The sequence below is a fragment of the Pangasianodon hypophthalmus genome, chromosome 28 (genome assembly GCF_027358585.1).
Source record: "Pangasianodon hypophthalmus isolate fPanHyp1 chromosome 28, fPanHyp1.pri, whole genome shotgun sequence".
In the NCBI taxonomy this organism is placed as follows: domain Eukaryota; kingdom Metazoa; phylum Chordata; class Actinopteri; order Siluriformes; family Pangasiidae; genus Pangasianodon; species Pangasianodon hypophthalmus.
In genome coordinates, this window is record NC_069737.1 from 5,905,326 (window position 1) to 5,927,039 (window position 21,714).

The 21,714-nt window shown below is 36.7% G+C and overlaps 2 protein-coding genes across 7 annotated transcripts in view; both read right to left on the reverse strand.

Moving 5' to 3' along the window:
• The window catches only part of LOC113545773 (RNA-binding protein with multiple splicing-like), a 32,157-nt gene extending 19,809 nt beyond the window's left edge, over positions 1 to 12,348 (reverse strand). For 3 of the 6 annotated variants that reach the window (XM_026945354.3, XM_026945355.3, XM_034301270.2), the window contains exons 1-3: positions 11,750 to 12,345; positions 1,813 to 1,890; positions 952 to 990 (exon numbers count right to left, since the gene is read on the reverse strand). In XM_026945354.3, the coding sequence (XP_026801155.1) occupies positions 952 to 990; positions 1,813 to 1,890; positions 11,750 to 11,806 (174 nt within the window). In that variant the 5' untranslated portion in view covers positions 11,807 to 12,345. Of the gene's footprint in view, positions 1 to 951; positions 991 to 1,812; positions 1,891 to 11,749 lie in introns of all 6 variants that reach the window. The other 3 variants (XM_034301271.2, XM_034301272.2, XM_026945356.3) reach the window with 2 other exon arrangements.
• A 4,336-nt stretch (positions 12,349 to 16,684) lies between these two features.
• On the reverse strand, positions 16,685 to 20,343 carry dctn6 (dynactin subunit 6). Its single transcript, XM_026945166.3, has 7 exons — positions 20,234 to 20,343; positions 19,409 to 19,473; positions 18,383 to 18,488; positions 17,858 to 17,946; positions 17,694 to 17,741; positions 17,279 to 17,421; positions 16,685 to 16,991 (listed from the first exon to the last, which is right to left on the reverse strand). The coding sequence occupies exons 1-7, from the start codon at positions 20,263 to 20,265 to the stop codon at positions 16,893 to 16,895; spliced, it is 582 nt and encodes a 193-aa protein (XP_026800967.3). The 5' UTR covers positions 20,266 to 20,343; the 3' UTR covers positions 16,685 to 16,892.
• Positions 20,344 to 21,714: the final 1,371 nt, after the last annotated feature.

Below are 21,714 nucleotides of genomic sequence, written 5' to 3' on the forward strand. Positions count from 1 at the left end.
TTAAACCAGTAACATACTGCTCACTAACCTCTACAAGTTATTCAGAAACAAAGTGGAACCTAATGGGAGAGTTATGGGAGTGAGACATGTAAGACTAATCCTGTGACTTTACAGGGTTAAAACAAGCACTTCAATGATAATAAAAATTGCTACAACAGATGAAGCGTAAAAGCTTGAAAGTTTCACACATTGTATTCTGAGCTCTGTTTTGTTCTAATAAAAGAGTTCTAATAGACCCTGTGGTTGGAAAAAAATCCTATATGAAGGAAGCGTAAGAAGATAACACATATTGTCAATTTATTATTTGAATAACACATTGAATGAACTCTGAATGCCCTCATTCTGTCTGCATACACATACACACGCACACACTCACACTCACACATACACTGTCTCTGCTAATTTGCACATCATGAAGTGTGTATGGTGCTGCTGTGCGAGTGTGATCCTCTAGAGCCAGATATGAACCCTTCTGTAGATCCTTGTGGGAATTTGTCAATCAAAATAAAATAGGACAAGCAACACCAGTACAAACACATGCAGCTCTGCTGAAACACAAACAGCAAACATCCAATGACAGCTGGGCTTTTACTGTATTTCAAGCCAGCTGTCTGTAAATCTGTGTCCTAAGCCCTAGTGCTTGGTAGAAGACTTCTTATTAGAGTTATTATTATAACGTATAAGATGTTTAGAGGCCGTGCCTGGATACTGCGTCATAAAGAAGACTCACTAGTAATAAGAACATCAGAACTTCATCAGAGCTATTGTAACCTATTAAAGAACAATCTAACAAAAGCTAATTATCACCTTGCACATGAGATAATCAAAACCGACAGAGAGCACATATCATCTAAACACATATGATCTTTATATGTGTTATTTCACACACATGACGTGCAGAATGTATGCAAAGCTTCTTATATAGAAACAAGTTACCGCTCAGTGTCTCACCTGTTTTGATGTAAGTTTGATCAGCGAACCTTCATATCCCTAAGACAAAACAAAAAAAACAAAACAAAACAAAAAGCACAATGATTACTTTATTATCATCACTAAGATATCTAATACAGTTACAGGAGCTATACCAGTCATTTCATTTCAAGGTGTAATATTTTAAAAGTTTATTCTCCCAATACCAAACTCAAGACATATATTTACAGACAAAAGTAAAAATCTTTATCCAGTATCTGTATTACTTCTATAATATATTTATATTACTACTATAATATTTATATATAATATTTAAACAATGTGTTAAGGCTTTTTGTCTTGGAATCACTGGTACAAAATATAGAAGGATCAACATTTTATATTGTACTGACAGTGGTATAAATAAAACTGTATTCTAATACATTTTTCATAAATCTTAAATGCTGTGTCTAGATGTTTTTATGACGTAATCATACTGTTGCCATGAAATATTTACCAAAGAGACACCATATGAGGCGAAGCACAACAGGAAGTACAACAGGAAGTACAAGATCTAAACATTCACTTACAATTTTGTTGCTATATTTAAGCTTATTGAAGGGTCATAACTTATTCTCTTACTAATTGCTAGCATCATTCAGAAATTACATTTAAAATGACTAGGTTTGATGTTCAGATGCTGATTCAATATTCTGTTACAAAATGTGAGGCATTTGAGGTATTTTCTCAGATTGATAACATATGCCATGAGATTAAGGTTGTCTGCTGGTGAGCCGTGACTTTCTGTTGGACCCTTAACCCTCAAGTACTCAGATTGGTCTGTGGTTCTCCTCTGTGCCTGGTTTGGATTCTTGGTGTTTTCAGTAACGACGTGTAACTCACCTTAAATGGCCTGAACAGCAGGTAAAGCTCACGGGGTTTGATGTCCAATGGCAAACCGCTGACAAACAGAGTCCGCACCTGTGCAGTGGAGACAGAGAACTGTTTTCACTGATGATTCGTGTCACTTTAGCAACATTCAGCTAAAAAATGCTGCCTTCAGCCCATAACACACAATACAGTAGTCTCACTTTCTGCACTTGGATCAATTCAGAACTGGATGCCAGCTGGTTGTGTTGGTCTTCACCTCAGTGTTATTGATCAAAGCTGCCCAAACAAAACCACACCAGGAGGGCAAACTCGCCAGGGCTCGATTTACTGCATACAGTACGTGAAAGGATGCAGAGATACAGTATGTCTTTAGCCTAGAGTAAAAAGCTTTGGCATTCCAGTCATTTTTTAAATATACAAATAAAGTGCCAATTCAAGTGCTTGGTGAAGAGGTAGGTCTTTAGTCTCTGTTTAAAGACAGCCAGTGATTCACATGGTTGGACAGCCAGAGGGAGATCATTCCACCACCTGAGTGCCAGGACAGAGGAGAGTCTAGATACATGTCTTTCTTGTACCTTGAAAGACAGTGTGTCCAATCGAGCCATGCTAGAGGCTCAGAGAAAGCCTTCCAATGTGCATTTATGGAATTTAGCAGACAGAAGTGTTTTGTTGACTATTTGGAAAAACTGTCTTTATACCAGAGGACACAATAAATACATAAGAAACAGGAAGCAGTAAATACATAAGAAAATAAGTAATACATACATACTACTTACATAATAAAAGGAAATAATAAAAAGGTTTTTATTTCCATTACAGAAGTCGATGAGGCACATGCAGACATGTTGAGGGTGGAATCATGAGGTAAGGGGGTATTTGTCCATTTTTGGCTTCGTAGGCATGCATCAGGATTTTAAATCTTATGTGGACAGCTACAGGAAGTCGGTGAAAAGAAAAAAAAAGTTCATCCATGTGGAGTGAGATGGATGGACTACGGAGCAATTCCACACGAATGTCAATGTTACCATGGAAACATAATGTTTAATTGTTCACTCATGTCTATATTTCACTGTATTTACCTTCCCTGGTTGAAATATAGAGAAAATGGCATTGTTTATACATCAAATATATGGAGTGTTGGTTCTGACAGGGGAACACCAGCGTTATGGATGTGGCATCTGCGCTCACTTTGAAAAAGACTAGCTAAGAATCAATGAGTCATTTTGCATATGTTGTTATTTAACCTCTTGAGGACAAAGCATACAAATCTTAAAAACTCATGTATTGATGTAAATCTTTCAAATATATTTTTCAGACATTTCAGAAAATTCAGCGTTATGGATGTGACATCAAACAGACAAACTTTTCTGGGAGACTACTCGTTTTCTACAAACTCTGGGAATATTAAAGATCATCGCAGAAAGCATCACTTGAAAATATTTCTTGTTTTAGGAATACTTTGTTAATAAAAAACTGCCGTCACAGAGGTGACTTTTTTTTTTTTGCATTATAGACGTGACGAGCACAAGACGAGTTTCTCCATTCAGAGTCCATTACAGTGACAAACTGCAAATGGAAAAACACTTTTATTTCATCATCTATTGAGATAAACAATAGACAGAAAGAGATTTTTTTGCAAATGATTTACAGAAAGTGAACCAAGCACACAAAGTCTCATATTTATTTTTCTATCTAAAACAAATTCTTTGAGTTGAACAGAAGATCACAGGTCTATTCAGTGATCTACGCTCCACTCCTTGAGTCCAATCCAAGCAAAGACCTGAGTGAGATCAGCCGCCAGTTACACATCAAAACAAACAGAGATAACCTAGCAACTGGAGGCTCTGATTAGTCTGGCCAGTTTAGAAGCTCTCACACTTACCATCTCATCTCTCTTATCTGAATTTGAGACGGGGAATCTATCGGTTATTTCCAGGAGGGGGTTTAGCACTTGGTTGGACAGCTGTGAAATCACAACTTTAGTGAACACAAGAGCTGTTTATTACTAGGAGCAGGCTAAGAGAAGGGCTTAATGATACACGAGAACATAAAATGTCATAACGAGTGATGCCATTTTTACAATACTGTACATTTCTGGAAATTAATGAACCAAAGCTACTTTTTTTTTTTTATAGTTTTGCTGTACATGCTGCAGATGATGCTAATGCTCTGAGCATTGTGAATGGTTATTTCTTTGTGTTGGAGAATTGGCTATTAGGCTAGACATCAGGTTCAGATGTTCAGATTCAGAAAATCTGTTAAAATCTGCTAAACCTCCATGCTAAGCTAGCTAGCTAAACTTAGTTAGCTAATGTTAGTGATGAACAAGACTGTTGTAGTGTATTTTGACAGTTTTGGCTATTATTAAAAAAAAAATACTCGAGACTTAAGTCCCAATTGAATCCAACATGTCAGTCATTTTTACGAACTGCATGTGCACGTATCTGGAAAGCCTCTGCTGTATTTTTCCTTCTAGAAAAGGACCAGTGGAAATTATGTAATTATCAATCATAGAGCTACCAAGCTATAGATGTTCTCCAGCAGCATTACTTAACGTACACGTCTGGAAATCTAATCCTGTCCAAATAGTACTTTAGATTGTGAAATCCCACTCACATCAACTTTTGACAACTGTGAGCTAGTTACGTAAAAGCTAGTTAGCTGCCTAATTATAGAATTTGGGAGAACATGGGGAAGTTTCCAGATTATTAATCATCCAAATTAGAGAAAGGTCCTAGCATTTTAATGATTCTCTCTCTCTCTCTCTCTCTCTTTCTCTCTCTGGGTCTCTCTCTCTGCCTCCCTTAAACATGGTTGGTATTAATTGTTTACCTCGGTATATGGAGGTATGCATGCTGAACCAGAGACTTATCCAACAGTCCCTGTAGTTTTCTGCTTGGCTGGACACACAGAACACACACACACACACACACACACACAATGAGACAAGCTCACCTGATCAACACACTCCTAAATCTCAGCTGAGGAGTCAGGGGTGTCTCGTGCCTTATTTCACTCAGTCTCTCTTTCTTTCCTTCTCTCTCTCTTTCTCTCTCGCTCTCTCTCTTCCCTGTATGACTCATGACCATAAAAGGGGTTTTTTCTTGCTGAGGTCATGCATGCTCAAAGACTGAGAGTGAGGAGAGGATTAAACACACACACACACACACTAAACAATGAATGTTACTCATGTCAAACCTTCAGAAATTTTAGTCCGTTGTACTGGACTAACACATGCTGACAGGAAGCACACAGAGCAGTGAGACGCCACAGACGTGATAAGAAGGGAAGAGGCTGTAACTCTTATAAATATACACACACTCTGTAAACAATGTGATATGATGCAAAATGAAACAGAATAGTTTCATACTGAATGTTGGATTTCAAAAAGTTTTACTCCCGCGCTAATGAGCATCATTACTGTAAGTAACGCATGGCAGCATATTGTTCACAATATAACAAACCAACACACTGCTTTGAGTTTATTTATGTTATACAACAAACTATTTATTTCTTAAGCAACATTGTGGTACTCAAACATTTACACTGATGAAGCAACTCTCAGAAGAGGGGCAGAAGAGTATACAATAACAAACACACACACACACACACACACTGAGGAAGAGAGACAGAGAGAGAGAGAAAGAGAGACTCAATGAGGACAAGAGACAGACAGACAAAGAGACTCACTGAGGAAGAGAGACACAGAGAAAGACACTTAGAGAAAGACAGACACACAAAGAGATAGACACAGAGAAAGAGAGAGAGAGACTCACTGTGAGACAGACACTCACACAGAAAGACAGACACACAGAGGCAGAGAGAGACATTCACAAAAAGTGAGAACTGAATTTCATTTAATAAGAGTGATGAAATAATGAGCAAAATTTCACATTTCTGCTGGTTAAGAGAAGACAGAAGCCTACAGGTCATGCTGAGAGAGAGAGAGAGAGAGAGAGAGAGAGACTGAAGCTGGAACCAGCTGTCTCACCTCTCACATTAAACCCTCAATGGGGTATTTAGTTGTCTCTGTTTGTTTGTTTCTTAGTTGCTCATTCTTCAACACCTTAAAGTCCTGAAAACACTGTTGCTAGGCAACCTGGAAACATGGACCCCTGAGCATAATAAAGATTTAGCTAGCTAACACATACACGAGCACTCAAAATTTAGACATGAATGTCCACTTAAAACTGATTTCTGAATCAAAATATATCGCTTTAATCAGTCGTTTATAACAAGTCTCATGAAACTGGTTGAGAAAATGTGCAAAGCTTCATCAGCAATACTGTTAGGAATTCACATTTTGGATTTGTTTAACACTTTTCTTGGTCACGGCATAATTCCTTATGTGTTATTACACAGTGTTAATATCTACATTAATATTCTAAAATAGTTTAGAATTAGGCAAATGAAGAAACCCCTTTTATGAGCAGGGTTTTTTATTGGTAGTGTAACTGGTAAGTATTTAATACAAACAATGTCAAAGCACAGTGACAATGAAAACTAGACAAAAACAATGAGGATACGAGTAATTTCCATGGATATGATGGTAAACTACTAAGAAACAACTCTGTGTGAATAAAATGACACTGTAATTATACTTCGCATCGACGGCTAGTCAAATATCACTGAAAATCCCAACATTGCGTCAATCAGTAAACTCTGAGCGGTGAATAACACAGTGAGTAAATAACACAGGAGTGAGCTGTTCAGGTAAACACAGCATACATTACTCAATATGAAAGGAATAAAACACTTGGGGGTTGCTGTTACAGGAAAATAATCAACGACAGCAGCCTTGACGTGAAGCAGAGTTACTGCATCAACCTGAAGTTGATTATTTTCCTATAACAGCACGTCGTGAAGTGTTTTCTTCCTCTTATACCACATCAATTATGGTTGTTTTTATTAATTAAACAATAACATGTCATACTTTTTATTTATAGTTACGTTTAATAATATTGTGGAAACACGAAACAGCTTTACCTTGGACATTTAGAAAGCTCTGACTCTGGAGACTCCTTTCATAAATGCTAAATAAACATCTCCTTACAGAATACATCACCATATCTACGATTATGCATTTTTAATCTGCTTACGCAGATTCGTCCACCTGTGTATGAGCTGTTGTTATAGAAACACAACCATATTAGAAGGAGGGCTTTAATATAAACTTTGCAGCTGGAAGTGCTGCTGTTAAGGAATAACATACGACAGACTGTGCTGCTAGATGAAAATAATGCATGCCAGGGTGGTGTGATGGGGGACAACGCGCAGCGGAGTGCTGCTAGAGTTCCACCGCACTGTGGTATAAATGATTCGACACCTTCTGACCAATCAGAATGGAGAACTGGACAGCGATGTAGGTATAAATTAGGTATAAATACTAATCATAACCAAACAGGCGCTGTTCACTATTTTTTAACTCTGCGACACAATTGGGAAAACAGCACTTCAGCGACTTATTTTAATCATTTTATTTAATCGACGAGTACCTACTCCTGAGTTGCTTCTTAATACTGAGACGAGTGAAAGCAGTTTGTCAGACTCTGATTTTCTCTCTCTTGCACACACACACTCGAGCGCACACACACACTTGTCCTCCGACAGCCGTTTCTGACGCTAAGCCTTTTTTGTCTTTTGAAATGGCGGACAAATGGCCATGATAAGATGACAAATCCCCCGGAGCTTTTAAAAATAAACCATGACAGCAGTATGTACACACATGTATTACAAAGGCAGCTCTGCATCTGGCCTTGTGCTGACATGTAGAGCTGCACAGAGGGACACACACACACACACACACACACACACACACACACACACACACACACACACACACACTTAGAGGATGAGACTGAGCTACACATACCAAAAAATGTCTAGCTGTACTAAGGGGATCAAAAAAAAGTTGGTACAGGAAGACTCTCTCTCTCTCTCTGTCTCTCTCTCTCTCTCTCTCACACACACACACACACACACACACACACACACTGTATCACACAGTGGGAAAGGCATTCATGCTTCCTCTCTCCTTCCCTAACTGTCATCAACGATCTTTATTTTCCAGTGAGAAAGTTTTATAAAGGTCACTGTAGTCACATGACCATGAACACTGTTTCGGTCACATGACCTTCCCTCGTCTGAGAAGACGCTGCTCTCACAAACACTCAACTCATTTTGACGAAAGCTGGATTTGCCGCGTGACATTTAAGGAATTTGTGAGAAACAGGTGTGAGACACACGATACATTTGTATAGACAATGCTACCCATGTGCCGCTAATTGTTCTTATGATAAATCGTTATTTTATGACAGTGTCGTCATGGACATTTCAAAAATATCATTAACACTGACACTCAGAAGAAACAAAATGCATAGGATTATTATAGAGAGTGGAGATTTTTACAGTCTGGCCGTAGGGTTCTAGCTGTAAAGAACAGCAGTGTGTAGGTGGGAGTAATCAAGTCTTCTGCAGAGCTCAAAATTAATGGCATCCTGTATATAGGGTTTATTTAAAAAAAAAAAAAAAAAAAAAAAGACCGAAGACGATGAAAGTTCTTGCTTGGGGGAAATGGTCCAACAATAAAAAAAAATTTAGTCGGTAACAATTATTTTTGGCAGCAGTCATGTTTTCAGTAGGGACTGGATTCTTAAAACTCGCTGCAGTTTACATAACAGACTTAACGTCATTCCGTATAGACTATAGGCTTATAAAACATCTATAGCTAGCTATGGCTGTCAGTGACGAGACGTGATGGTTAATCTTGTTTAGGATTCCTATGTGTTTTGAGTGTCTGGCTTCCAAAAAAAACCCGCCATGAGCAACAACAATAACAACAACAAAAAATGCACTACTCCAGAAGTTTTTATTTGGTTCGTAGCTATGTTTAAACTTAACAAGCTTCACAGTTGTGTGTCATATTGGTGCTGTAACTATAAGCCTGTTTTAGTTCATTTAACACAATTAAACGTACTGAAAGAAAATAAAAACGCTAACCAGACTCACACACAACATCTTATAGCTAAAACATCGACCATTGTTTGTTTTTTTGTTTTTGTTTTACCATAGAGCATCTGAATTCTCAAACCTGATTGGTCAGAAGGTGTGGGTCATTTTTATATAACTGCACGGTTCGGAAAATAGTTCAGCTGTAATACAAACGCTAGGTTTGTATTAATGTGCTCACTCTAATATGTTATTGTTTCTATAGTAACAGCTCATAATGTACACAGTGACTTGTACGATGGACGCTCTAAAAGTTTTTTGTCTCATTGACTTCAAGAGGAAGAGAACAGGTGACACTGGTGAGAGAACGACTGTTTATAAAGTAAGTGATAACAGGAAGTAACTTGTCTCGTGGATGTTCTACAACACGAAGTTTGAAGTGAAGCTCATTAATAAATTACACACGAGGAATAATACAAGACAGACTGTGCGTTTAGCTTAACAAAACACCATCACTGTTACAAAGCGCTTACAAACGATAAACGTCAAATAAATGCCTCGTAACAAAAAAAACTCATCGCATCAACGACTGTACATTTTACTTTGTTAAACAAAAACATGTTTTTAAAATCTGTTTATTATTAGTCTTAGATTATGTGGAGCGCCCCCTGTGTATGTGCTGTTACTATAGAAACGATAACGCTTTAGAACGAGTGCATTAATATAAACCTATCGCTCATGTTACAGATTTCCAAGCCGTGCTGTTTTACAAAAACAATGTATGCCTTCTGACCAATCAGATTCGAGAAGTCACCCAGGCTGTGGTATAAAAGCAGAATAACACACTTGCTGTTATACAAAAATAATCCGCTTTGTAGCACACCACCGCAGCGTGTAATATTTTGTCTAACAGCACTGTCTGTCGTGTGATATTCCTTACTCAGTGCTTTTAACCAGCAAATTGGTTCATCATACCTTATTAAATTACGTTAGCTACCACGTTCTAGCCTACTGGGCAGCACATTGGAGCTTTTATTACCTTGTGAGTTCATTAATGAATATATGAATCATCCACTCTCTGACTTGGTCTGTCCATGTGGGAAAAAATGACAATTAATTGCCACTATTGCTTGCTTTTTTCTTGGGTCCACTGGTAAATACTCTATCGATCATCATCGTTTTATGGTTGAGCTGCAATTCTTTCCCGCATGTGACCCTTCTCTCCCAGAATGAATTTCTCTCAGCGCATGTGACGGTGTAGTCACATTGTACAGCCCTGTAAGGGTTTGTCCTGTCAGTAGGTGATTTATTCTTTTATAACTAATAACAGAAAAGCCCAGGTTTTTTATATATTTGAGATATATAAAGGGTTGCTTTAGGATGATTAAACCTGCCCTGTGGGATGATTTTTGAAGCTGTCATAAAAAAGGTAATTTTCCAGCTCTGCTTCTGTGTTACTGTCTGACACACACAGCACACTAAACGTCCAAATAAAATCAGAGATAGATGATGTGGCAAAATTAGCACATCACATCACAAGATTTGAAGACGATACGTGATATGTCGATGATATGTTCTGCTTGGGTTTGTACGCAAAAGAACTAAATAAATAAAGAACTAGCACACACAGAGAGAGAGAGAGAGAGAGAGAGAGAGAGAGAGAGAGAAAGAGAGAGAGAGTTTTTCTTGGCTTTCTATAAGGTCAGGTTATTACTGACTGAAACTCAGAAGTCTAGCCAAAGAAAATGAATTGATTGTAACAGATGAATCGGCTCTTAATTAAGAAATCTAACGCAGAGTTTCACTGCAAAACTTCATCCATCAAAGATATTAGGAATGTTAGGAGAAGCTCCGAGGAATCTTATCTGAACACACACGCCAAAAAAAAAAACCTTACAGCCATCGAGCTTTTATTATTTTCATGAAATTGCATGAAGTTATGAAAATGACAATGAAAAATCAAGTTATAAAAATGACAAAGATTTAGTATTCAACTGCGTTTTAAAAATATTGAATGTGAAATTTTATACATTCACAAACAGAAAGAATATCCACAGCAGCTATAAAGGCAAAAGATAATCCCAATACTGTATTATTCTAATAAAATGTAATGTTTCAGATTTGTTGTTGCCTCTAGAACATAATGTATATTCATTTTTGTTAAATCTGGATATAAACTGTGTTAAAATAAGGTTTGCCTTTAAGCCAATAGGTAACGCATTTAGACATTTAGACAAAAGTCAAATAAAAAATTAGAACTTGAGACTTTTAACATTTCTAGTATCAGTATCCGAGATTAGAATAATTGTGTCCCAAATCGTAGTATATTGAAATGAGTTTCTCGAAGGTACCCGGATGGTCTACTATTTTCGAAGTGGACACTTTTTCAGCTAATATTACCCACAATTCCTTGAGCGAGGGAGGAGGAGGAGTTTTGTGATGGTTTGCTTCGCCGAATTCAAGGACGCATTTTAGAGAGGTGTAAATGAAATGTGGAAATATAAATCAAGGGAATGGTAAATTAAATGATATAGTATAAATGATATCAGGAATAATGAATGAAGAAAAGCTAAATGCAACAAAGAGTTTGTTTACAGTGACGCGTTGTTTACGGTGACGGTGTGCGTTACTAGGCAACAACGTTCTCTTCGGGTACATGACCTGTTAGTTAGTATGTCCCAGTACCTGCATATTATTTTGCTACACACTCAAAAGTATGTACTTTTTCTTCACAAAAAGAGTACATACTTTTAGTACATAGCATAAAAATAGGCGAATTAAGACGCAGCAAGAGACTGACAGGAGGCGTATCCAAACACAAGCAAGCATTCCGGACCGGAATTCAGTTTTCCAAACGGGTTTTCCCAAACAATTAATAGACGTGTGCTGAGGCCACGGTATAAACCTTTATATTTTTTCATGGTTTACTTATCTTTCGGGTTATTTGTTCAAGTAAGAATTTTTTTTTAAAAAATGCCTATTGCACCTTTAATGAACTCACCTCTTCCTCGGGGCCGTTGCTGTATTCACTAGTCTCGTTTTCCATTTGGCTGTTCATCTTTAACAGAAATGGTATGTTTTTTTTTTTTTTTTTTTTTTTTTAAATCCTTCCTCGTTAGTTTACTTTGAGAAACCGTTTGAGAAAAGTATCCAAATTTAGCATACCAGTCGATTAAAAGACATTATTCTTCAGATTAAACTAACTAAAACCAACTAACGGCTGTTACTGCGCTGTAGCTGTTGCTGCTGCTGCTGGAGCGCGAGCTCTGCGCGCGCGCGTGTCTCTGCGTGTGTGTGTGTGTGTGTGTGTGTGTGAATCGGATTCGCAGCGCGAGCGCGTCTCTCCCTCTCAGAAGTCCACAGCTTGTGGGAAAGTTTCCCTCTCGCGCATCAGAGAAGGGAAGGGGCGCGTGAACGGGCTTTTTTTTTTTTCCGATAGCATGTAGCATGCTAAGATCTCCTCAGTCAAAAATGGCGTATTTTGGCACAAATTCGAACAAATTGTTTTCTTTCCGTGTTGTGTGAAGCTAGCTAGCTAACCAGAGCCAATCATTCGAGAGAAAATTAACTCTTTGTGCGTTAACAGAAGCTCTGAGTTTTCCAGGTGGCCGTTATTGTGGTCGTCTAGACAACAGGCCACGCCCCTGTGTGACGACATTATTGAAGTGTCCTTTTTATTTATTTATTTATTTAAATTAAATTACTTTACTTCTGTAACACTTGGTCTACAATGAAATGTCCTAAACCTTTACAAAAAATTCTTTAAAAATCTGTTATTTTTAAGTAAGAGCTCTATCCTGGTCAGGGATGCAGTGAGTCCGGAGACTATCCCGGGAACACTGGGCATGAAGTGGGAATACACCCTGGAATCTGGGGCTGCGTCCCAATTCACCTTCTGACACTATGCACTAAAAGTATGTACTCTTTTTGTGAAGAAAAAGTACATACTTTTGAGTGTGTATCAAAATAATATGCAGGTACTGGAAAGTACTAACTAACAGGTCATGTAACAGAAGAGAGCATTGTTGCCTAGTAACGGACACGGTCACCGTAAACAAACTCCTTGTTGCATTTAGCTTTTCTTCATTCATTATTCCTTATATCAATTATACTATATATCTCTATACTATATATATATATATATATATATATATATATATATATCCCTCGCGCAAGGAGTTGTGGGTAATATTTGCTGAAAAAGTGTGCACTTCGAAAATGGTAGACCATCCAGGGACCTTTGGGAAACTCATTTCAATATACTACAACTTGGGACACGCTTATTCTAATCTCAGCATACCATTTAGGACGGATTGTAGGTGAATTGAGACACAGCATAGGACTCCAGACTATCACAGGCTTGAACCAGGGACACTGGCGTTGTGAGGCGGTGACACTACCCACTGCACCACCATGCCCCTGTGTCACGGATAGCAGTGTGAATAAACATGATTTGTGAATCCACTCTTCTCAATGATCTGAAAAGTATTTTCAGGAAAATGAGCACAATGGAGAAATAATTCAGTTTTTTTTTTTAAATTCAGAAATGTGATGTGTGTGCGTGTGTGTGTGTGTGTGTTGTGAACTCAGGTGAACAGATAACCCATTCAACATTCTCTGACTAGGTCGATGTTGCTAGGCAACCGGGGCCTAGACCAATGAGGATAAGATGAGGAAAGCTAGCTTATTTTATTTAGCTAGCTACAACACGATCTCTTCTACTGACAATGCAAAGACACAGTGACATTTGAAATGAGACAAATATCAATAAATATCTCACTCGTATGTTGGTAAATTACTAATAAAAGACAGAGCAACCAAAACAACACTGTATTACACTTAGCATTGTTTGATAAATGAATATTTATGAGCTATGGTTCTCCCATACTGAGAATTCCACAGTGGTGAATAAGAGTAGAGTACAAGCGTAGCCCATTAATGCGAATCTTATAAACACAATGAGCGTGAACTTATTCAAATGTAGCATTATACCGCAAAATGTCCACCAAATTGTTTTGTTGTTGTTGTTTTCAATATTGCATTACAAGATGCCGTTGTCATATGTTTGACTTTTTTGTTCAATTAAGTTGATTTATTCAATATTTCTTTTTAACTTATTCTATAACTTAGTTATGGATATGCTAATGGTTTTGATATTTTATTTTAGTTTACCTATAGATACATTTTTTTACCTAATATTTTTGTAACAAACAAGTGTGTAATATAAAAATAATTTTTCCATTTTATTATTATAAGTTTGCAGATGTGAATGTGAACGTAAATGTTTTACCTGGTGGAGTTTACTTGTCTTATGACAGTAATATAGCCTGGCCACAGACTGACCTTTGCACTACAGGCTCTCATGAACATGTTTTTGTGTGTATTCAATTTTTTTATGCCTCCTTGATTGGCCTACACACCCTACCCTTCTTTACTACTCTGATAAAGAGTCTGTTTTCATGGATGTGATCCATAGTTGAGAAGTTACTGTAATAAAAAAGAAAGTTTCTCACATCCCAAGGTTGTGACATTTTATCCCTCTGGTTACTGTTCAACCTTTTTATAGTATATTGCTTGCTGTTCAAGCATTAACTAACTCTCTTGCTTCTGTTTGTTAAAGACCTACTTACTTTTTTCAAAATGCCTTATACACCAATATTAAATATCAAAGTAAATATCCAAACCTAAGAGCTTAGAGCTTAGAGCGTTAATTAAAGAGGCTCGTGAAATATTCATACACATCCTCCCTTATTCAGGGGATGTGTATGAAAAGTTATTTAAATTAAATATAAGCGATTTATAAGCTCTGAGCCTTCTAAAATTAAACATTTATTGTTAAGTATCTGTCCAGTCAGATGTTTCTTTATGGTCAGGTGAATTTCATGGAAGGTGTAAATGCACTTTATTGGAAAAACCTGCAGTCTAAGCTGTTTGAAAGTAGAGCAAAAGGTCAATGACAGCTCAGTGGGTAAAGGCTGTGAGTTTAAATCCCAGCACTGCGACAGAGGGTAAGATTGTCAGACCTGAATATATACACACATGTATATATATATATATATATATATATATGTACTGCATACACTGTGAGTATATGTGTCTACATATATTATGACATGAATAGACATAAATAAAGACACACACACACACACACATGTCTCTTTGTTTCTGAGATGTGGACAAGTACGCACAGAGAAACTCCAGCTGTTTATGACATGAACAGGATGCAGCGCCCCCTCAGTGCCTTATCACTGATCTAGAGTCAGCTACTCCCAGGAACACCCACACACTTAAAATAACCAGTAATGTACATTATATTTTATAATACTTCGATTACAAATATACCAGACTTATATTACTTATTATTATATAACAATATCATTATGTTAGAATTATGTTATGTTACATTTCATATAGGATGAACAATGGTTCTTTTTATCAAAGAAATGTGGGCAGACAGAAAGCTCCCAAAATTCTGAGTTTCTCAGTCAGTTTATATAAATTTCAAACTAACTGTAGCCCTTCATGCATGAGAATCTATGAAGTGATCAATAAGACAAACATCTGCAGGCGTAATGCTTGAATGGTGGCTTAAACAGAGGATTTATCAGGAACATGCATGTCATACTCCACTGACATTGTAATATTAATCAATATTGACTTATAGGTCAATTTAGGTTTGCTGTCATTTTATAAGTCAGTACAGAATAATATCATGAGCATAACAGCATCACACTTTTATTGTTGGATGCATTTGACATGCTGTGAAAATATTTCATCAGTTTTCATAGTCTTTCATAGTATTATACCTATATATCGTCCTGCTGCTTATGCTTTGTCGGGCCTTTTGTCATCACTTTAGATTTCTGTATGATAAAGTTCATTCTTCCTGTCGAGAGACTGTAGGTCACGCACTGGCAGGAGAGAGGCCACGATTCAAAGGTCATCTGTCAAAATGCCTTTATAACACACACCACTAAACAAGTGACCTTTGTTAAACACAACACAACACTCCTCAGCAGCACAAACTGATCATTTACAAGCTGAACATTCTCAGCATCGATCCTAACTAATGATCCTTTATAGACATCGTATAATGATTTCAAATTTTTTTCCATCAGCTATAGGATATGTGATTTTGCTCTATTTATTACATCTAGTCTATTTTTTTGTCATGATTGACACGTGTATATCCTAAACTGGTTGTATGCATGTATACAAACACTGGTCATGGTATTCATAAGTGGTGTATATTGTTGTATTTCATCTCATTTCTAATACCAAGGACACCAGGTTCTGTTTTGTACATATGGAGCCTGTTTGCAAAGGTGCAATAATTCGACTGCATATTTCAGTCATTAAGTCATTTTACAATACGCATATTTTCTTTTAGGGTTTTTTTTTTGGCCTAAATTTAGATTGGATTTCAATTAGTTGTGTGAGACACAATTTGAGAAATGTTTTCCTCTTAAATGAATAAAAATTGGAAAACTAGCCAAATTACTAGCTACAAATGTTCTGCGAAAGGTTAAACAAGATCCTGATGTTTAGTGTTTTCTTGATTCTGCAGTGGCATAGCATAGCTCTTGGACTGGGCCCCATACCCAAACGCTAGATCGCCTCATGTTCTATAGAGTGAACTGTTCATTACAGTAAGGCTTTAATACACTCATCAAGCTACAATAACAGCTGTAGCTAGCAGCTAGCATTCTCACCTAGCAAGCTGGCTACTTAGTGATGAATTCTGAAGATAACAGGGCTTTTTTGGACAAATCCTATTCCTATAGCTTTTTTTTTTTTTTTTGCTTAATTAAAAAAGTCTTAAGGCAGCTCAAATCTGCCTTATTGGTTATCTGAGGTGGAAAATAAATTTCCAATAAGCTGTCGTCTCAATGTGGTGCCACCTGCTGGATCAAACAGAGCAGAAACAGCAGTCGGATCAGAAACACCGGATGAGAACACCTTTAATATTAGACAACAATAAATAACTCAAGTTGAATACAAGACAGCACATAAGCAATAGTTCTTTGACTGTAGTGAGCATTACTGCATGAAGTAAGACAAACGGAAAAAAGCGCTCGCAGTTAGCACAGGCTAATTTTTTTTTTTTAGCATTAATAAGAGCAAAGCTGTGATGTGGAATGGTTTCAGGTTCGTGCAGGAGTTGGGTTAACCTTCTGAGTCTTCTTCAGATGGTGATAGTTGGGTAAAATCTTCATCAGGAAGTCCAGCTGCAGAGTCTGGGGCTGTTTAAGGATTGATTAAAGATGGAGAAAATGAGTTAGAAAGAAAAATGTAAAAGATCTCCATAGAAAATTCTTCATGAAGCATAGTCACAAGTCTGTGATTTTTTTTTTCTTCCCCCATTTAATTACAAATTGGAAATTTTACAATTTTGGGGAAGAAAGGAGGCCTATTATATGAATCTGTACTGAAGAGGGTCTGTGGCTTTTTAAAAAAAATAACACAATGTTAAAAGTGTCTCTGGCTGCAAAACGTTTGAGACCCCCTGCTGTGTTCTGGTGTGTGTTACCTGTGGTCTCTCGGTTTGTACTCTCCTCATGCAGTTCGAGCTGTAGATGACCGTGTTCTCTGGAATGTCCTCACACGTATTGAGCCGACAGCACGCACCGATGATGCAGCCGCTCGTCAGGATCACGTTACGGCCCACGTCAGCTAGAAGGATAGAGGTGTCAGAAGACACAGTATGGTACACGGAGACATAGGTGAACCTTCTTTTAAACTGTTCTCTGCATAAGATCAAGAGTAGTCGCATCAAAACTCGCGTTTTACCATTTTTAATTTCTTTCAAGAATATCTTGAAAGAAATCCTGGTGTTCTGGTCACTTGAACTGGCTCATTTGTTAAATTCCAAATCCACAAATCTTTATACTCAAAACGCATGTCTCAGAGTCTCAGATACACATGACTGGAAGAAGGTGCATTACCTTTAGACTCAATGACATTGTTGTCCCCAATTTTCATCGCCTGGGAGACTAGAAACGTGAGACAAAAGACAGATTGCTTCTGAAACAATACACTTTGCCTAGTGAGACACAGTCAGTTTGTGTATTAATGCTTAAGAAAAAAAAAAAAAAAAAGCTGAGAGTACCACAGCCAACTTCGAAAACGTTGTTGGTGCCTATCGTCATGGTCTTCGGTTCATACCCCTCTGTGTCAGGCATGATGTTTTCAGGATAACTGAGCAGAAACACACACAAAAACAAAAGATATTTTAGATAATTTATTAAGGCTTTTACACAATATGTTATCCATTTCAGTGGCTTTAATAAAGAGACAATGGAAAAAAAAAAGCCAAAATGAAAAATAACACCAAAGAAGATATATTTAGTCTAATACGTTAACAATATCATCTGAAGTCATTTTCATGACAAGACGTTTATTTGTATCACAATATTTAAGTTTGACAGTAAACCATCTACTAAACAGCAATGCAACACTTAAACTTTAAAAACTGTATAAAAAACATTGCAAAAATAAATTATTTAAAAAAAATTAGTACAGTCCAATCAGTTATTTCTAAATGTGCTTAACGCTGGAGTTGATCATCCTGCCCAAGTCAAATACACATATAATCTTTAAACAGAAATAAATAGATAATAGATAGAAACTATACCTGTTAATGATGAGAGCTTGCTCTTCTATCAGGTTGCCTTCTCCTATGATGATGGGACCGGCGTCTGCGATAATCCGGGCTTTCGGGTGGATCACTGTCCTCGGCCCTGCAACACATCGATAGCTTTGAATACAACTCTCCAAACTAGATGATAAAGTGACAATCATCAAACCCAACATGAGGGTTTGCAGCTCATCAGGGTGCTTGCTTACAGCTACTTCAAAAAAAAACAAACAAACAAAAAAAAACATATAATGGCAGCTGAAGTGTTCAGTTAAGGAAAGTGCTAGAATATCATTTAAATCAGACATACTAAGAAGACTCCACAGCTTTCTTTGATTCATATCACTTTTTAAAAAACTCATTTGATATACACACAAAGATTTGAGGAGAAACTATTCTCTTCTTTTTATCTCCTCTTTTTGTTTTATTCATTTATTTTACAAATGAATGCTATAAACAGCGCTTTAACTATGAAGAACTATGAACTATGTGTGCTACTATTTTGAAATCTCACAGTCAAACAAGCCACATATAAATTAGAACCGTATATGATATTTCAGTCTTTTTCACCATCCTGACATTCAGCACTAGCGTAAAAGTTACGTAAGAAAAATGCACACATTTCTCTGTCCATCCACCTCCGCTCTTTCCTCGACAATGTCGGGTGACACTGACTCAGTGTGACAGTGCAAGTCAGGAAACCAAACACAAAAACATAACAAAACCTTGACTGAATATGAATTTACAAGTCTAAAATTAATTCCATCATCTCTCTTTACTAACTGCTAGTAACTTTACTAACTATCCTAGTCAGGGTCAGTGTGGTTTAAATGACTTATTTCTTTATTCTTTGATAAAGAGAACCAAATAAACAAAAGAGAACCAAATAAGTTTATTACTGCAGAAACAAAAACTAACTGTATTAGCACCTAGGATACTTTTTTTCTTTAATCAATGATCATCAGACAAAATTATTGCTAAAAGTATTCAAATATGATATAGTCTATACAGGAAAAAGCTTACCAATGGTGACATCGCCTCTTATTTCACTCTCCACACACACCACTGCACCAGCAGCTATTTTAACACTGCACAGGCAAGAGAAAAGGAGATACACACACACACACACACACACACACACACACATATATATAATAATAATAATAATAATAATAATAATAATAATAATAATAATAAATATACATTATTTTATTCCTTATGTTAGTCTATCATTGCTTTGCAGTCATTACTTCAATATTTTGTTTATTGCAAACCTAAATTTTAATTCTATAATTATTCTGCTTACATGCTAGATTAAAAAAACCCAAATGGTCTGCTTTATTGTTGGTTTAAAGAAACAGAGGTTGGTTTTCAGCAGATACCTAGCTATAATGATGTCTCAGTCCCAAATGGCTACATGCTCCCTACATAAGAGCACTACAACAGTTAAGAAATAACCCTATCTTGGGCACTAAATGTCCAATGAGTGGGGATTTAGGATTTTCCGTAACTGGGCGAATAATCTGGTACAGAAAAAAGCAAGTACGATAAAAAGAGCTGGAACAGCCATTTTAGATACTATAAACCAGCTTTAGAAGGAGCTGTAAAATGTATAAAATATATATAAAAAAATAAATCCAGCAGAATGTAAACACAAGATGCTGCTCTAGTTAGCACTGAAGCTACCTAACGTTACATGGGTGTGGTAGCGTTACACTTATTTAATTAAAATTTAGCTAAATAACACTCTTTGTATTTGAAAAAAATGGTAATATGTCCATATTATTATAATGTGGAAAAATACAAAAAAGAAACAAGTAAAAGGGCAATATAAAATGAAATCCAGACCTTTTCTGGTTTGCTTGTTTGGGGTCCGCCATGTTTGAATCAATGACGTCGTACTCGATTACACGCCCTGTTGAAAGACGGCTGCAGGAATCGATTAACAATGTCTGATAAATGTAACGTTTTTACTGCCACCTGCTGGACACAGTTGGAGTCGCACATATTTCCTACTTCTATGCAGAAGTAACTGCAAGTTGTGAGAAAAAATGATTTAATATCGTTATTACTACCTAATATCTCACTATTAAGGCGAAATAACGACATTTTCTTTGCTTTGCAAAATAATTTGACACAAAATGCTCATAACATTTAAAAAAGCTTTACATGATAATGTCTTCCTAATTATTTGATTAAACCATGATAACTTATAACAATAAAACCAACAAACCACCTTTTTAAAAAAATTTAAAAAACACATTTAGTGTTTCCACAACTTTATTTATTTATTTGTAATAGAATGGAAAATTGCACCAAGTTCAAGCTCGAGTTTCGGCTTCATTATCATGTGCACGAGTACAAGGTACAATATGCAATGAAATTATTACATTCATGTGTCTCTTTCGGCTTTCTTTATACATTTCATCTCTATAGAAAAGCAAAAGAATGAAAAAACCCCACATCATTTAATAGTAAATAAACCATTAACTTCATATGATACCAAACACACATTAATATAACATTACACCAGTGTCAGAGCATCGTCTCAGTCCATGACATCTACCACATTATCAGATCTAGCATATTTATTAAAATTGATTTATTAAAGGGATAGCAAACATTATTACAAAAATACAGTTCTACTTCCTTATGTTCCAGACCACCGTGGTGGTTTTCTTCAGACTTAGTCGAGTATTCCAGTGTGCTCATTTGCTTGCCAAGTACCAATAGCAAAGTCGTCACCCTGTGACCCTACATGTGCAGCCTGTATGGTCCTTGGTACATCATGCTCATCCTCTTTCCCATCTCAATACCATAAGTATCCAATTGCTCTAATCCTTCGTTCCTTGTTTTTTCCCTTTTAAATTTTCTTTGTCATTTGCATTAATGAGCAACTTGGATAACAGTAATTCTAGTGTTTTACTTATTACTATTCTCACCATGGTTGACTTTTTCCTTAAAATAGACATTTGGCCCTTTTGTTTGTGTTGACATGCAGAGACAGGAAACTTATAAAATCATTACTTCATTTGAATTGTTGAACCTCTTGTGTTTCACCTGAGGATGGCGAGCCGATTGTTCCGTCACATCCCAGTGGGGTTGAGTGATGGAAATTGATTAATGCCCAAATTATTGAGCAGCAGACATGGCTTCAAACTCCCTCAGGAAGAAAAGGTAAGCTCCTTTGCTGTGTTGTTGCAGCAGGAAGAGATCCGGGGAGAGGGCTCACCTTGGTTGACCTCAAACTGATCTTGATTGTGAAATGGGATATCATAGTTTCATTGCAGTTACTGAATTATATACTTTAAGATGAATAAATGAATAAA